Raw genomic sequence first — 17,985 nt, 5'->3', positions numbered from 1 at the left:
TGGGAACCCTACTGCATGGAGCTCTTGTACTGCTGTCTAATTGTGCTTACCCCACAATAGCCATCTACATACAATGCAAGAGAAATGTAAAGTGAACAATAGAGCTCCCTATTCTCAATGGGAGGGGACAGACATGGCTGATCAGTGGGCTGAATCTGACTTTCCCCTCTACATGCATCTACTTATGCTCATATTGAGTTGGGATTAGGATCCTAGCCTCATGAAGCTTTCTCCTGGACACTTTGGAGGGTAGCCTCTGGCTTCTGCCATTCATGGCCATATCTGTTTAGCTAATCCTTGAAGACATGCCCAAACAGAGTACCCTGTGATGGCCTGGCAAGATCATCCAAATGTTTACCAAGACAAGGCCTTCCTGCCAGCTCTCGGGGAAACACAGTGAATCAGTGGACTTGTCTTCTCCTCTAACACCTTCCTGCTCCCAACTGACCTGTTTCTTTCCTGACGGCACAGAGTGATACCCAGTCCTGGAAGGAAAGGAAAACAGAACCCAAGCACACACTCTCTGATCTCAGAAGTATTCTAACTGGTTCTGAGAAATAAGCTGGTTCTAATTTTCACTAAACAATGGTGTCTGGCCCTCATTTAAAAAGGCATTTTCATCAAGGATGTGCCTATCAGTGTTTCAGCAACAGGGAAGCATTTGGGAATAAGGCTTAGGGGGTAAGATTTAGATTTAAGCTTTCTTCAAAAACCCTTTAGCAGCAGGAAAATCCAATGGTTTCAGAATTAATTATTTTGAAGTCAGTCCTTTTATTTTTTTTTCAAGGGCAAAGGAAAGGAGTTGGGGGTTGGGGCTCGATTCACGACACCAAAGACCAAAAGATAGTAATTTTCAATAATTTTTAGACCTCCCTAGAGGAAGGAAAAAAAAACCCCAACCCAAACTTAACTTATTCCCACTTGAGAGTCACTTCCCAAATTGCACAAATCTGGAAGCCAGATTTTTTTTTCATTTTTTTGAGAGGTGGCACACTCTGACGGCACAGAGTGATGCCCAGCCCTGGGAAGAAAGGAAAACAGAACCCAAGTAAAAATCTACTAGCAGTGCCATGGTTGTGAAGGAATGGAACCCTGAGGAAAACGTCAGACTGAGTCAAAGGCCTCCCCAACCACGCTGTGTCCAATCTTTTATCTTCTTTCTAAGATTCAACAAGAAACCAGAGGTTAATCTGCATGGCTCTCTTGCTTCCAGAAAGAATGCAATGTCAACACTGGAGGAGCATCATAAAGATTCTGTCATTGTCAGGAATAGTTGGAATTTCTGAACTCACTTCATATCTGGCTTTCCTGACAGCTGTTTAAGAGGAGTTAAGGTATTTCTCAGTAAATTGATTTATGAGACACTTGGAAGTTGCCAGGGCTGGAATGGTGGGGGTTCCTACATAATAAGAATTGTCTTCTACATCTGGGAGCCGAGTGTCATTTTACTCAAGAAGGACCCAGGATGCCGGAAGGAATTCAAAAGAGAACAAGGTTAAAAGATTTGGAGAAAGGGTTTGAATTAGCCACTCTTTCAAATGCTAATGGGCCTGGGAGAGGCCTTACCAAGAGCATCATGCTGTAGCAGGAAAGGGCAAGTACCAATAAGAGTTCTACACCACCCTCCATAGAGTCTAGGATACTAGAGTGAGACTTAAGTGGTGAAATATAGCCCAAAGGGAGTGAGATACTACCAATGCCCCATTTCTCATCCATCTACACATTCAACAAGTGTTTGCTAAAAATCTACTGGAAGCCTGCCATTGTGCTGGGCCTGGAGATAAATGGTGTAAAGGGTTACAACAAGGTGGTCTTCTTCTTCTTCTTCTTCTTCTTCTTCTTCTTCTTCTTCTTCTTCTTCTTCTTCTTCTTCTTCTTCTTCTTCTTCTTCTTCCTTCTCCTCCTCCTCTTCCTCCTCTTCCTCTTCCTCTTCTTCCTCTTCTTCTTCCTCCTCCTCCTCCTCCTCTTCCTCCTCTTCCTCCTCTTCCTCTTCCTCTTCTTCTTCTTCCTCTTCTTCTTCTTCTTGCCATCACAAAGTAGCAAGGCAAAATTTCATAAGTTACAAGCACTAAGAAATAGATATGTACACACTGTAAAGGGACAAACTGGAGGATGTGATCCAGTTGAGAAGGTTCCAAAAGGCTTCCTTGAAGAAGTGATGGAGCGCCTGGACTGAATGGAAGACCCGTGAAGGGAAGTGGGAGAAGTGTTGTCAAACGGAACGGCATATGCAAGGCAGAGAGCACCCTGGTCTCAGTTTGCCTTTAATCCCAACAAGACGAAGCAAACAAGGGTTTCAGTAGTAAAGGTTGGAGGATGGTGAGGACAAAATATCTTTAGAGAAGGTTCTGCTCTGCTCGTTGATGCAAGGAATGGCTGGCCCAGCAGCCGGTTATACTTCTAGGCTTAGACAACACCACCACAGAAGGAGGCTGCCGCAGTCAGCCTGCAGGCATTGTGCTGAGGCTGCCGGGAAGTGAGGGGAGCATTCTCCCAAAAGACTTTGCTCTAGCATCAGCTGGAAATCTCGGGAGATGGGACAGACTGGCCTGAGTCTTTACTGTAGCTTTAGTGGAAGTGGCAATGCTTCTAAATATGCAGGCCAACTGGTGAGAATCCTTAGAGGCGGCAACACTGGGTGCTGAGAAGCGTGTGTTGGAGGGGCCTAGCTCTGCTCTGGGACTGTCAGCATGTTCTACTTATTGATTATTGAGAATCTAGCCCAGAGCAGGTCTCCCTTAGCAGCCCAATGGCTTGCCTACTGCTCCCTGAACTGAATCCTGCCTAAGGGTTTTACAGAGGCTGCCCCTTCCAGTGGAGTATTCCTACTCCAGAGGCTCCTTCTCTGTCCTGTTTGTTTCACCTTTGCTCAAGGTTCTTCCTCCTTAAGAAGCTATTCCCATTTGCCCCCACTTTAATTCTCTGACCTCAGTGTTGCCATCCACTGCTCTCCGGTTTTTGCTTTGTTTTTACCCTGCAGTTACTAACTTTGTTGTTTACTGCCTTTATTCCATGATTAAAATTAAGTTCTATGAGGAAGGTGTCATAGTTAATTTTAGTCCCTAATATATATTCCAAAATTGTTTAACACTCTAAGACACAGTAGCTACTCAGTCCAAGTCAAAGTCTCACCAAGGAACCAAGCCCTTCTCTTCTCCATGATCTGAGGTACTGGAATTGCCTTTCTGCGATGACATCTGTGTAATGTGGGAACAACGGCCTGTGCACTGTGGGGAGCACACTGGTTTTAATTGTCTGTATCCTAACACCTAGGAGAGCTAAAGAGGCCAACCATACTACAGTGTTCAGCATAGCAAGAGCTAAGTTGTAACACTCCACCAGCTTTGGCACCCAACTCCTCACTGCAGGAATGGATGCTATGATGGTGGTTAAGTCATTTGGCCTCTTGAAGTGTTGGATTGGTCAATTTCCAAACAAGATGATGCATCATGGGAGGAAAACAGATGAACCCCCAGCACCTAGCAGAGAGCTTGACATAAAGAAGATAAGAAAAAAGAAAGGACAACAACGTGTGTGTGTGTGTGTCTATGTGTTTGTCTGTGTGTGTCTATGTGTGTGTGTGTGTGTGTATGTGTGTCTGTGTCTGTGTCTGTGTGTGTGGTACTTGGCATGGTGCTTGGCATTTATAATCAGGCATTCCCACAGGAAATGCTCTCCAAGTGCCCAGGTTGTGCTTAGTAAGACTCAGTGACTGTGGTGATTGATGAATGATGATTGATGAATGAAATACTTCTGTTCAGTCACCCAGGACTGGGCAGTGGAGAGACTTTCTCTGTGTAAGATACACTGACTAAAATGGCAGCTTGTATAAAATGTATCTCTCATGCACCAGAAAGCCTCATTACCTATTCGGACACAGAAGTGACTGACGGCACAACCTTTCTTCATTTCCATTGTCCGTGCCTCTGAGAGAGATCACAGGCTTACCTTTCCTGGCCAGTATCTTCCACTGGCTGCACTCACAAATCAAGAAAATTTAATGAGCACAGTGGGCCTCTTTAGAATGAGCCGAGACTGGGGTCTTGGGTTCTTGACATGTCTGCTTGATTTTTTCCAAGTGCTTGAGAGGAAGTGCTAGGGGAAGGGAACTAGGAAGGCTAGGTGCTAACATCTGCCTTCTCTCTCCACCACACTTCAACAGTATGTTCTCAGTGAGCTGCCACTCTCAGATGTGTGCACTGCAATGGCAAGGAATTAAAAATGAAACTGCCACTGAGGACTGGCAGGAGTCGTAATCAGCAGTTCGTTGTGGCAGCAGTAGCAATAGCAGAAAGAATAGACCACATGCATAAATACAGCACTCGTTCTGTGATTTGCCAAGCCCTCCGCTTCAAGTCTTTGGATCGGCTTATTAGCCTGATACACAATGGAAACAGTGATGACCAGGGAAGAATCTGCAACCATCCAGATAACTAGTCTAGAAAACAAATTCAAAGGAAGCCTTCGGAAAAATCCACTTAAGACCGCGTGGCCTAAACAATGTGCTTGGCCTCTCTGGACCCTGCCTTTCTCTATCTAAAAGCATCAACCGCCTGTTGATTGCAGTTTGATGAGTGAGTGCATGCAAAGACCTTAGACTCCCTCCCAGCGCATGGTAGGAGCTCACAACTTAGACATTACTTCTAAGGCAATCGAATTCCAAAGCCTAAGAACTCCAGGCTGCTGGAAGTCTTGCCTGGGTCTTTAAGCAATGACTTCAGGCTCAAAAAGTACTGGGATGTCACGATTTTTGGAAATACCCTGCTAGTTGTCACTCAGGACTTCTTCCTGCCTGTGATGGAGTACGTGTGTATGTGTGGCAGGGGGTAGGTAGTTCGAAACCCAGAGGCACACCACCAGTTGTGGGTCTTTCGACTAAATAACTCCATGCTCTTGAACCTGAATTTTGTCTCTTTAAAAAGTGAGAAAATTCTGGTCCCTATGTGTAGAGCTTCTATGATGTTAAGTAAAAAAAAAAAATCCCTAAGGGGCTCTGATCACATAGCCTATACCACAGCAAACTCAATAAAAGGGAGAAGGAACTGACATTACAAGTAAATGACAAATATTCTTACAGTCATAATCAGTTGCAATGAAAATACCAAAACGTGAGACTTCTACCACTCTGTGGTAGGTGGAGGAAGAGGAAGGATTTCAAAGCTGAGCGTGTTTCCAGGGAGTCCGCTCTCCTCCTTTGCTCTCCCTTCTGCATTAAAACCCTTCCAACTTTGCCTCACTCTAGGTGGGCGCCTAACTCACACAGCTAGGATTTCCAAGAGTCCTTTGACCTCCAGGTTGAACTTGTCTCAAGAATGAGGGTTTTGTACTGTTTCCCTCAGTTCTTACTGGCATCTGAGAATGCAGATATGATGCTGAGAAAGAGAGAGAAAGGCCTTTTTTTTTTTTTTTAAACTAGGCAAGGTCGATGTGATATGGAGAAAAATATACCTAAGAGATAGAATAAAAAAATCCCTTGTGGTTGGTAGTACCACTCACTGCTGCCCCAACCCCTGTGTGGCAGGCTGACCAAGCTATTTGATCCTGAAAGGTGGCCACCAAGTTTGGCACCATTTGGAAAAATAAAATAAATGAAATAATACTGCAAATCGCAAAGTGATCTGTACGGTCCCAGACTTCACGGCTACTAAGTCCCAGAAATCTGTACAAGAGGTGACAATCAAGGTAAAAGTAGTTCTTCTGCACTCCCACTCCCCCCCCACAGTGGGGTGTGTCTCCTTAGCAGCTGACTGACCTGAGACCTTTGGCTCATGTGTGCATCGTAGCTGGACCCGTGGTACTTGGCCGTAAAATCTGGGCTGTAGCCAGCATCACAAGTGCACGGTATATTTGAGCACGGGGGCTGTTTCCTAGATCTATAAACCTGTGGGAGAAAGCTACAATGGTTACATGCAGGAGGGGGAGGGTGCTAGGTACTCAGGGAAGGAATTAGGGGAAGGCAAAGAAGGAGACTCATCTTGACTTACTAAGGCCAAGTGGTTGGAAAATCTAGTGTACAAGATGCACAGCCCCCAAACAAAGAGGTCAGATATAAGCGGTCCCCAAGCCCCGGGGCCAGTGGTAGTAAGACATGCCACTCTGTGGAATGACCCCAATGTCTGGCAGCAACTGAGACCCTCCCTCTGCAAGGAGAAGGTGTCCAGGCATGGCAGTGTTCTCTCTCTGTCTTTCAGCAAGGCAGTCCTATGGAAAATGGACTCAAGTTCACTGCCAAAAGAATGCCCTTTTCCTTCCCAAGGAAGGGAAGAGATGGCATTTTGCAGGATGAGGAGGTTTTGCTATCCCCAGGTACTGCGTTCAGCATAGTTCACCCCACCAGGCAAAGAGCCCGTCCCAGGGCCCCAAATCCATGTAGACACTCTACACGGTGACCACGTGCCATTTAGAGCTTCAGAGCTATGGTTTCCAGTTGAAATGTGGAAGCCACCTTATGAGGCCACATACCATTGAGCTGAGAAGGCTTTATAGAGTAAGAATCTGAAGGAGTATTTTTAGCCACCGCTTTCCCCAAGCCCTCATTATATGTAGAAGTGATTTCTCCACCCTCCACCCATGTTGGGGAGAGAGCACAGGGCCAGTCAGGTTCTCTACCGCTGAGCTGACTCTGGTCCTCTGCCAAGTTACATATGGAGAAGAAAGAACATCTATAGATTTCAGAGATGCTTTTCCACTGTACTTCAGATACAATTACCTCTTCTTAAGCTGCTTCCAGAAACCCCTCCCCAAAGCAGAGCTTTCTGTAAAAGTTAGGATCGTCTCTCCTTCCATTTCTCTAAGACAAGCACAATGGCCTGGAGAGAAGGAAATAGGCAACTGGGCCAAAGCGGTGATTTTTTAAAAATTAGAATGAGTAACGGCAGACAGGTCTCTAAGGCTAGTCTAGTGTGACTGCAGAAGGGAGCTGCTCCTTCGCTGAAAGACCCTGGAGGAAACAGCTGAAGAACGAAAGCTGGAAGGAGGGAGAGGGAGAGAGGGAGAGAGGGAGAGAGGGAGAGAGGGAGAGGGAGAGGGAGAGGGAGAGGGAGAGGGAGAGGGAGAGGGAGAGGGAGAGGGAGAGGGAGAGGGAGAGGGAGAGAGAGAGAGAGAGAGAGAGAGAGAGAGAGAGAGAGAGAGAGAGAGAGAGAGAGAGAGAGAGAGAGAGAGAGAGAGAGAGAGAGAGAAAGGAACCTCCGGAACTAGATGAGGGGGTTCTTCACAGAGCCCAGAAAGACAGCAGGGCCGAAGGGAAAGATAGTCCCCGAGGTTTAATCAGGCATTTCTAGGCTGTAATTAGAAGTGGAAGGCTACTGAAAGGAAGAGAGCCGAAAGCTACTTCCGGGAAGATGACGCTAACACAAAAGACGGGAGAGCAGTGCAGGAGCCAACCACACAAGCCCAGCCGCATGCGCACGCGTGGACGGGGAATCGCTAACAGGGTTCTCTAGCAACGGTGCAGGCCGTTTTGCTCCTACCTGGTTGTAGCTGCTTGAGCCTGCAGAACGGACATGGGAGAATGAAGGACAGCAAAGCCCAGGGAAAGCACTCAGGCCCCACACCCGGCAAGACACACCTTGCGTGCAGGACGTCCCACCTGCTGCTTTAGCTGATGCACCAATCGGTCTTTTTCCCGCTTCAGAGCCATGACTTCCTCCTGGGTTTTTTTCTTTTTGGAGGCAGACAATTCCAGCAAGGCAATGTTCGCATCTTTCTCACTGATGGCCGCGAGTAGTGCTTCCTGTCTGGTAAGATAAAGATGATTGTGATCCTTTTAGTAAAAGGAAAAACAATAAAAAGTCCTCAAATAATTGGCATCTGTGACTCAGTTGAGTCACAAACTATTACCTCTTTGGAAAAGATTGCAAACAGCACTTAAAATGAGCTACGATTTGCTCTCAGATGGACAAAGTAGCTGGGTCAGAGTCACTAAGACTAGCTCATTGTGTCATTTGAGAGAAGAGTTCTTCCAAAGGCTTCAGAGACACAGATACAAATTAGAAATGCAAGGGGGTCAAGATAACCATCTATTCCTAACACAATTCTGTCCATCCATCAACCCATCCGTCCTTCCACCAAGTAGGGCTCTATGCCCTCAAGGCAACCCAGCAAAACCAGGCGGCAAATCCATTATCATGGGAGGTTTGTCATGTGACATTTTTCTTCTCACGTCAGGTCAAGGTCTTTTCCGAGAGTCTCCTTTCCATTTCCAATTTGCTTAGCGAATGTGACCCTCGTTTTCATCCTCTGGGCCTTGCCTGCATCACACAACCCCTCTGCCTCTCGATTCCAGTCCAAACGCGTCTTCTGCAGTTACCAGCTCTGACAGTGTTGCCACACTAATGGGGAAGTCCTGTGTATATGTCAATAAAGCACTGTTGGCCAATAGGGAAGCAAGATAGGTGGGACTAGGAGTCGAGGAGGACTCTGGGAAGGAGAAACACAGGGAGTCAAGATGTAGCTGCCATAGGGGTGAGCAAGAAGTCCGGACCCTTTTCTCCGGTAAGAGAAATACTTGGATTAACAATTATGGAGTAAATACTTAAGTCAGAGCTAGCCAGTAAGAAACAAGCAAGGCCAACAGCTTCATAATTAATACAGCCTCCCGTGTGTTCATTTGGGACTGATGCGGCTCTGGAACCAGGCTGGCGGGAAGGCTTCCCTCTACACCCCACCTGCCAGCCTTAAACGTCATACTGTTTAAGTTCCCCAGGGGACCCTTCACCACTTGACAGGATAATTTATGTTGGTTACTTGTGATGCCCTATCAGCTTGAGACCTCATCCATCCTTGGTAGCTCCAGCTTCTAGGAAGACCTGTAGGTGCTCAAAATATTGGTTCCATTAGTAGATATGTTCACTATTTTATTTTACAAACTTTGAAAACATTATTGGCCTTCTTCTTCCTCTTCAAAAACAAGACATCTAAGGCCAGCCAGATGGCTCAGCAGTTGGAGGTACCTGGGTCACAAGCCTGATAACCTGCGTTCAGTCTCCCGCAACCCAACCCCACAAAGTCATCCTCTGACTTCCACATGTACACCCTGCCATATGTGCTACTCCCTCCCTCATCATCATGCATTCAAGCGTGTGTGTGTGTGTGTGTGTGTGCGTGCACATGCATGCACATGCATGTATTCACACACACACAAATAATAAATAAATTAAAAATGAAAATTTTCCTTCTGGACTTATTTATGATCATTGCCTATTTGGGAGTTTCAAGCTGCTTCCTCCCATCTTTAGAGTCTACTTTTCGGAATGTTATTTGTTACAAATTGCAACCTGAGATAGTCCGGGGCAACTTTTTGACAAGCAAATGGCTTTATTTTAGTGTGTGTCATTGATTCCTTCTCTGCCCCTACTCCCTGAGTCATTTATGAGACATTCTAGATGCCTCAGAAAACCTCATAGCTCTAGGGAAGTCTCAATGTTGGGAACTTTTCATGTATATAAGTCCCAAGACTAAAACCTGGTTACGCTTCTGGGTTGTACTTTCCTATCCCTGTCATCAGAATTGCCCTCTTCTAGATATTTGAACAAGGTGGCCTTTATTTGGATTGCTGAGACCTCCCCGCACCCACCCACACACATCTCTTTTCATGACAGGGATACGCATGGGTCTTTCTGTCCTCCACTCATGCTCAGACTACTTGTAGCAGCATCAATGCCCGGTTTCCCCAAATAACATGTTGACATGGCAGGCCTGCTCACCACCCTGCAGCAGCACACTCCTCTAGAATACCGTGCTAAAAAGCCCGGGTGGACTTCACACTAGGGAGAGCCCATACGCTCAGGTTCCATCCAGGCTGTATGACCCGTGGACTCTTCACAGATACGCATTTCAAAAGGGAGCTTGAGAACTGCAAATGTTTTTATTAGGTTTTTGAGCCACTGAGCCAAATTTCTCTATATGGGGAGAAAAATAAGAGACACTTAATTTAAACCTCCCAATCGATTCCAATGCTGGCCGCTCTAACAGGCCTGGGTAGACCACACAAGGTCACTGCAACATTTTACTCCCACCCCTAAGCTGGCACCAAAAATATTTTCTTAATGGATGTTACTTAAAAGATCAGTTTTAGGAAGCTTGTAAATTGTGCTTTCTCCCTCTGGATATTCTTTATGGTTATATGAACGCACTGACAATGCAGATAAAAGTCTTAAGAGACATGTGAAAACATTTAAGCTTGCTGGGAAACTGCTCATCAGGGGTCTTGTGACTCAGTACATTTTAGAAGCAATGGTATCATCCTCTTTTCTGACAAATCTTTCTGGGCTATTTGTACAACAATGAGCACGGAAGGACACAGGAAGTCTCTTCTGGGTCAAAGGGCAGATATGCTTGCTATGCCGTATTACAGTGATGAACCATGGACAAACATTCCACTGCCCATTTCAAAGTAGTCAAGCTCCCTAAACTCAGGGCTGCTCTCCTGTCATACAAACAGCTGCGTGAACATGTTCCTCTGGCCTCGGTGGGACCAGTTGCTAGTGGAATAGATGCAAACACGCTAACACTGATCTCTGAGTTATGAGCAATAAACTATTTTACATCTGTCACTGTCGTCTCTTGCACTTGCAACAGAGATAGGGAGCCTGCTACATGCCACTAGAGGTGTCTCAAGCTTTCCCGAGTTCTTGAAACAGTGTGTATCCAACAGGATCCCGAATGGTGGATGTGAGAAGCACAGAGTTACCTTAAACAACTTTCTCTTATTCCTTTCTGCCTTATCCTTCTCCCCAAAACACCATCAGAGTAAACGTTGAGGACTCTAAGTAAATCCCTGAACTCACCAAGAGAGATCAGGTACATCAGGCACAAGCTGCCAAAGGTTTGTAGGTTTCAATGTTCTCCCCAAGTTTACTTATGCACTGCCTATCATCCTCAGCCTTGATGTTGAGACAGGGGCACAGCTTTCACGTGTGCAAGTCTGGGGCAATCCAGATCGACTCCCACTGGAAAAATGTCAGGAATCTCCTAACAAGGATTTGGTGTCTGCTTTTGCCCCCTTTGCCAATTTTCCTCATCCAGAGTTTGATACTGCACAGCTTTAGTAACAACCTCTAAATGTTACCATAACCCAAACACCGATCATTCAAAACTTCCCCTTTCTAAGCGTTTAGTACTTACTTTTCCTTTTATTGGATTATTAAAATTCCCAATAACAATAACAATATCATTATGAATATAATAGTATCGTTATAAATTATGATGAGTCACAAATATAATGATATTATTATCATTATTATTATCACCAGGAATTGAGCCAGGGCATTAGATATTCCTGACAGGCACTTAAACACTGAGCTACATAACTAGTCCCAGTAAATAAACTTTTAATTCTCACTTTAGTGCTAAAGGAAAATACAAATTATTTTCTAATTCTTTATAGATGCTATCACCAAATAGAACTCATAAAACATTTTTGTAAAAGTATTTTCAAGGCCATTCACCAACATTAATATTCATGAAAATAATCCATTTGATTCTTCATATTTTTTATTTTGGTTGACCAAACTGTCTTATAATACAATTATAAAGCTTCCAGTAAAATTTATTTAATAAAGATCAGATACATTTTGAAACCCTCACTTAAATATTGGCCAAAATTAATATGATTCCCCTTAACACATATAGAAATTTATGGTAAATAACTGTATTCTTTGAAGCAACAAGTATCAGAAGGTAACAAAAATGCATAAGCATAAAAATGTATGACGCCATTACCCATCAGGGCATTTGCAACGGTCAAGACGATCCCTGTCTGCATTCGCACAGTCACTTATGAGCACGGCCAACACTCTAGGTTGCACTTTGTCCAACCAGCTTTACAAGATGGCTGGAGAAAATCTCCACAAACAGTTCTACCTACGGTATTTTTAAATCACGTTGACACAAACTCAGTGCAGTTACGAGTTTCTGTTATCTTTGCTTCAAAGGCCTTCATTTTTGGAGTGATAATGAGCACACTTTAGTAAAGATGAGCTTTATTCTGCCAGCCCACATCTGTGCCTTTATGGTCCCTGGGAGCCCACTTGACAATCCACTGCCACAGAGCACCCACACTCAAGTCATTCTCCGAAGCATGTGAAGGTCTGCAGAGACAATACACTGCTAACTATTTCTGTGCTTCTCCCCAAGTGGAGATTTTTGGTTGAGCCACTTGAAAACTTAAAATATTTGCAGTTATGAACCACCATTTTAAAAAATTCCAACTTAGAAGACTACACAAATGACAAAACACACTTGACTATAAACAAAGAAAAATTCTTCATTTTTCAGAAAATTCATTGCCTCCTGGATCCAGGGCGGGGTGTACCCTGCTTCAGAAATCGATTCTGTCTCATCAACAGGAAATGTTGCCAGCCCTTTAAAGCACTTTCCGCACTCAGACTATCTTTTTTTTTTTTAATTCACAGACAACGTAAGAATTACATATAAATACATCCTTGGTCATTTAGTACGGGTAAGTATGTACTGGAAGCTTGCAACATTATCTTTTGAACACTGCTATACATTAGTATACAGTTACTGAGGTAATCTGTCTGTGCACCAAAATATAGCTTAAAATATGAAAAGGAAGCCCAAATATGCTAGCAAAGAAGATAAGATAATGCAAAGAGAAATAAATCTATGGGTCTGCTGTGTGCCAAGCTGAGAAAGTGGAGCATAGACAGCATTTTATCAAAGCGCAGCCTAAACAAACGTCAAGGAGAATAACTTCTTTAACAAATATGGGCAACAATGGAGGGGGAAAAGGAGGAGTTCTGTGCCCCCCATGCATTTAGCAGGGGTTAACAATGGATAAAAATATGCACAGGAACACACTTAATAACCCTAAACTGTCAATCACTTTGTAGGAGGTAGTCAAGACACAGCTAATAAAACACAGGGGGAAAAAATGGTCTTAGCCACCCTGGAAAACATCCTCCAGGGACTAGCACAAAAAGGGCTGAAGGCTACCTTCTGCCTCGATAAATGTCTCCTTTTGTGTGTCGCCCATGGCTAACCCTCCCAAGGAGAGTTTCGGTATCGGCTGACAGTAATACACAGCCAGGACACTTAACTGCCGTCAATTTAAACGGCACATTGTAAACATTTCTGTTTCACTCCCTGCTGCTGTCATTCTGTTGAGCTTGGAGAGGGGATCTAAAATTAATTTTAAGACTTGCAAGTGAAGTAACCCAATTAGGGGCTGTTATAAATTGGACTGGAGCAGAAGCATGAACACATTTTTTTTTCTCTCTTGTGGTCTCTTGTTTGAGTTAGTTGACCCATCTTTATGAACACACTCAATTACAAAAGCAGATGCTTGAAAAAATGCATTCCATTAAGAAACGTTTGGATAATGACATATGAGGGTGCACCCACATTATGTATGGTGCCCAGCCTCAGGCAGTCATGCTCCAATCAGACTGTGGGAAAAAAAATCCGCTCAATCAACTTTTCCCAGTTAATTGTTGTTTTCTTTCCCTTATGACCCTGAATCTTCAACCGTAAGTTCAGTAGGAGGTGACTTAAGACAGACGGTGACGAAAGATGTTGTTCCAAACAGCCTCTCTCTCACCCTTAGGGTTAGTGCTGGGTGGAGGTTTGCTGCGTTCGCTCCTGGAAAGGGTGGTTCGCTTGCCTCTGTCTTAAAGGTATCCTTTCAAACCACAACTGGAGATAGAAGTGGCCTTTTGTATTAATTAATATTCACCCCGCCTACTGATGCAATGATGTGTTGTACCAGTATAAGACCCTTAGCAAAAAAGTGAAGCAGCTTGCACAAGGTGTCGTATACAAGGTGAGACACATTTGAGTCTCATCAGGGATAAAGAACAGAGCAGATTCATAAAGGTCAGCCTCTAGGGGCCAGATCTATAATGCAGTTTGCTCTTGGAGCTAGGTTGCTCCAAGTGCAAACGTCCTGGAAAGCTAGCTCTCACACAGTGACACCTGTGGCACTGGGACAGCAAATGCTAGCATGCTTAACTTTACAGATGTGCAAGTGTTGGGGAACATGAAGCCCAGTGATCTCCCTTGTTGAACAAGGTTCAAGGCCAGAGGAAGCAGGGTATCAGGAAGAGCCACGAGCCCAACCCTAAATCATCCAGACAATTTCTATCCCCTTGAACACGTTGACAAAGAGGCAATGTGTGACAGAAGTGTGGGAGGGACTGTTGTCTAGTTACCTAAGTCTCCCAGGGAGGTATGACTGATTACGACTGTGGGCTCGGTCCCAAAGCGAGAGATGGAGGCAGGGAATGGAAGACGAGCAGAGGAGAGGGGGAAGAGAAGTTGGGGCACGGTAGGAGAGTGAAGGGTGGGTTTTCTTACAGTGCCTTAGCTTCTTGAGAAGAAGCTTACCCTCGGAAATGAAAGACCACTAGGGTCATTCAGAGAAGCTACCAATCCTTAGTGCCTGAGTTTTACAACCAAATATTCCCGGATCTGCATGCCGACATCGCCTACTGTTTTCATAAGTGGGTAATCATTTAATGTCTCTGAACCTTAGATTTCCTTGCAAGTGAACCAAGAAGAATAACTACAAAAATTAAATGTGACAATGCACACAAAGACTTTTGTTCAGTTTCTGACTAGGCCATGTGATATATGCTAGCACTTACTATTACAGAACACGGACACCACCAAATGTAGAGATTTGAAAGTTTTGCCTCATTGTATGCCAGGTCCCTCTTTGTATTTAATATATCTAAACATGTAATGAGTCTCTTACTTTCAAGACCGTATTTCAAAGAAACTCCTAAAATTGGTTTCTGTTGAGGGAGCATTTGACTTTCATGAGCTGACATCTGTTTCACAAACAAACTTAAAGGAGAAAACAGCTTTTGAGTGGAGAAAAGGGTCTGTGTACCACAGGAGAGTGGCATCCCAGACAGCCAGGCCTGACTTGGTTAATAACTGTTCAAGATCACTCCAGCCAAAAGGCCACACAGAAGTGGGAAAGATGTGATTTCATGCAGCATGAGAATTTGGGGAAATGGGAATGTGTTCTGAAAGGCAACCTTTTAAAAGTCAAGGTCAAGAACACAGTCTAACCAATGTCAAACAACAACAAAATACTCCCATTTAAAAAATTCTTTACAGGGAGCTGGAGAGACAGCTGAGCCGTTAAGAGCACTGGCTGCTCTTCCAGAGGACCTGGGGTTCAATTCCCAGAACCCACATGGCAGCTCACAATAGTCTGTAACTCCAGTTCTAGGGGAATCAAAGCCCGTCACACAGACATGCATGCAAAATACAATCTTTACATTAATTGCTAAGTCTAGAAGGCAAGGAGGGAGTGAGTGGAATGGACTTCTATCCTCCACCACAAGGACATGGTTAGATGTCACATGCTTGATCATCTCCATCGTTTGTCTTGTATAATGAGAAGGACTCTCCGCTGCCATTTCCCTCCAGTAAGACCATTCTATGTGAAACTCAACCCCACAGACCTGGGAGGCTGTGGATGACTGACAGTGAGAAGTGATTTACACCTGGACTTCCCTGGGGGCAAACTTTGCTCAGGGTCTACCTAAAAGAAATCTACTGCCTGTGGTGACCAGTTGCTGCCAAGAGATTTGTCCAAAGGCATTAACTTTTTGGTTGGTGTTCAGAAATTACCAGAGATTTCAAGGCTTAGCCAACAGGGCTCTTGTTTACTTGTTTCTTTTATTAGCAAGTGGGTATGTGTACATACATATTTGTGTATGTATAAAATTGTCCAAAGTATGTACTTTAATTTCCCTTATACTGTACATTTGGAACTACTCATGTATTTGTTTTTTACAGGAAGCAACAGAATGCTAGATATTTCCATTTTTTTCATTCAGATCTAATTTTGTTTTGTGTGTGTGTGTGTGTGTGTGTGTGTGTGTGTGTGTGTGTGTGTGTATGGATACTAACGGAACCTGGGGGCGGGGTGGTGGGGTTCCCTGGAGCTGGAGTCCCAGGCAGAGTAGGATACCAGATGTGGGTGCTGGGAGCTGAACTGTGGCGCTCTGGAAGTAAGTAAGCAGTGAGTGCTCTTAATCACTGAGCCATGTCTCCAGCCCTGATAGTCCTCTTCTTCAGGTGAACATGAAATAAAGCCTCCTTTGCTTATTTACATTTACACGGATCCCACTACTACCACAGGCCAAATTATAACGAAAACCAGAAATACACCGTCGTCCTCCTGCTTCGAGAAGGAAAGGTGCGCGGCACAGGAGTGCACTGTAGAATCTCGTTTCTGTAGCATCTAAGGGCAAACAGAGCTTAAGACCCCGTGGGGACGACTTTGTCGATAAAATTATATAGAATTGAGTTTCCTTTGACACGCATTTCATTTCATTTGGCATGCTTTTGGTTCACGTGAGGAAAAGGGCAGGCGCGAACACCCGGGGAAGGAGACAAACATGTGTGTGTGTTATGAATGGTGGTGGTGGCCAGGCAAAAGTGAGGTGGCAGGGAAGAGTAGGGAGGCATAACGCCCACTTGAAGACAGGCTGACAGAGGAGCCTCTAGCTGGGAGCTCTTCGCTCTCGATGTCACACAATGAACTGGCTAATAACTCAGGGTAACCTTTTTGGGGGGCGGGCGGGGGGGGGGCTCTTAAGGCATCCTCCACAAAGATGGAACCGCTCATGCGGTGATACTCTGAGACGTCTGGGCTGGAGGTCTGCCATCTCGTGGCCATTGCCATAAATACTGTCATCTCCTTTTTCTTGCCACCCCTCTTGCTTCAAGTCTAAAATCCATCATTATTAAAAAAGTACCAAAAGGCACTCAGATTTCAAAAAGAAAGGGCATTGCCGAAGGAGAGAGATTCATCTTAAATTCTAGTTGTTTCTGCCAACCCTTCTTCTTTTGATGAAAATGCAGATTTGAAAGATCCCTTATCAATGACCATTTATTGATATCAGCTTAGGCCTGCTAGAGGAATTAGCCAAAGGTAATAGACTTCAGTTGGCCAGTTGTTTTTTTTTTTTTTAATGCTTTTATTGACCTTACTTTAGAAGGAGGTCACTTACTGAACACAAAGTTGCTTCGGCATTTATGTGCTTGCCATGGGGCTGGTTAAAAAAAAAATCCATAATGAAACAGATTATAAATCCTATGCAAGAACACCAAGAGGATGGGCTTTTCAGAAAATTATTTATGGGCCAAATGACTGAGATTCCACACACATGCTTGAACACTGAGAGAGAAGGAAGCAAAACTGTGTTAATCACAGCTCTGAACAAACTGGAGAAACTCTTAAGATGCTATCACAAAACCAAAAGCAGCCCATCCGATGCCCATTCACCTCCATTTGCTGTGTGCATCGGCGGGAGAGAAAACTAAGGAGAACAATGTTTCTCCTGGTGAGATTTTGCCAGTATAGTGTGGCCTTAATATAAACAGGGGAACAGGAGTTTATTTGATGGCTGTGAATGGATTTCAGAGCCCAAGTCCCAGAGGCATTGACTTGTGCTGCTACACCATATACCTTAAGTCTCGGGACGTTAAGCAACTGGTAGAGATATCAGCAGAGAAGAACAGTGGAACTCAGTCAGCAAACCCAGAGATAATAGAGAGATCCCTGAAATGTCTAGATTCGTGACTACTTTGTACGGGACACTACCAGAGAGCTTCATGTCAATGGGCAAGGGAATCCAAAACCAGAAAACCACAAAATGAGAATCTGGTAACCTACCTGTATGTTTCACATCTGGAAAGAATTGGGAGGAAACCAGCCCAAAGTATAACAGTATAGAAAGCCATCTCGGGGATTTACAGTAAGGGCGGCCCTGTGGCCGTGACAGTGAAACTCCCATCCGGGAGGCGTGAGCACCGCAAGTGGCAATATTTCTGATACCAAATTAGAAAGTCCAATCTGAACTGAATACCCTCTTCCAGAGTGGCTGTTTCCTGACCACATGAGCAATAACTAACCAGATGGACGACCAGAGTTGGGGTCTTTGATTCTTTCGATTCAGTTAGCATACATTTCACAAGGGCTCCTGGGTACCAGGTCCTGGG

General features: G+C 44.5%; 1 protein-coding gene across 15 annotated transcripts in view; it reads right to left on the bottom strand.

The window, feature by feature from the left end:
- Positions 1-17,985, bottom strand: part of Erc2 (ELKS/RAB6-interacting/CAST family member 2) — an 880,091-nt gene that overhangs the window by 203,265 nt on the left and 658,841 nt on the right. For 11 of the 15 annotated variants that reach the window (XR_002384370.2, XM_021231590.2, XM_021231592.2 and 8 more), the window contains 2 exons: positions 7,589-7,736; positions 5,753-5,881 (listed from right to left, as the gene is read on the bottom strand). Coding sequence is in view for 14 of the 15 variants with exons in the window: in XM_021231590.2 (XP_021087249.1) it covers positions 5,753-5,881; positions 7,589-7,736 (277 nt within the window). In the remaining variant the exon portion in view is untranslated. The remainder of the gene's footprint in view (positions 1-5,752; positions 5,882-7,588; positions 7,737-17,985) is intronic. The other 4 variants (XM_013118849.3, XM_013118852.3, XM_013118855.3 and 1 more) reach the window with 1 other exon arrangement.

The sequence above is a fragment of the Mesocricetus auratus genome, unplaced genomic scaffold (assembly GCF_017639785.1).
Source record: "Mesocricetus auratus isolate SY011 unplaced genomic scaffold, BCM_Maur_2.0 Super-Scaffold_100006, whole genome shotgun sequence".
NCBI lineage: Eukaryota > Metazoa > Chordata > Mammalia > Rodentia > Cricetidae > Mesocricetus > Mesocricetus auratus.
This window is presented reverse-complemented; position numbering and strand designations above follow the sequence as displayed.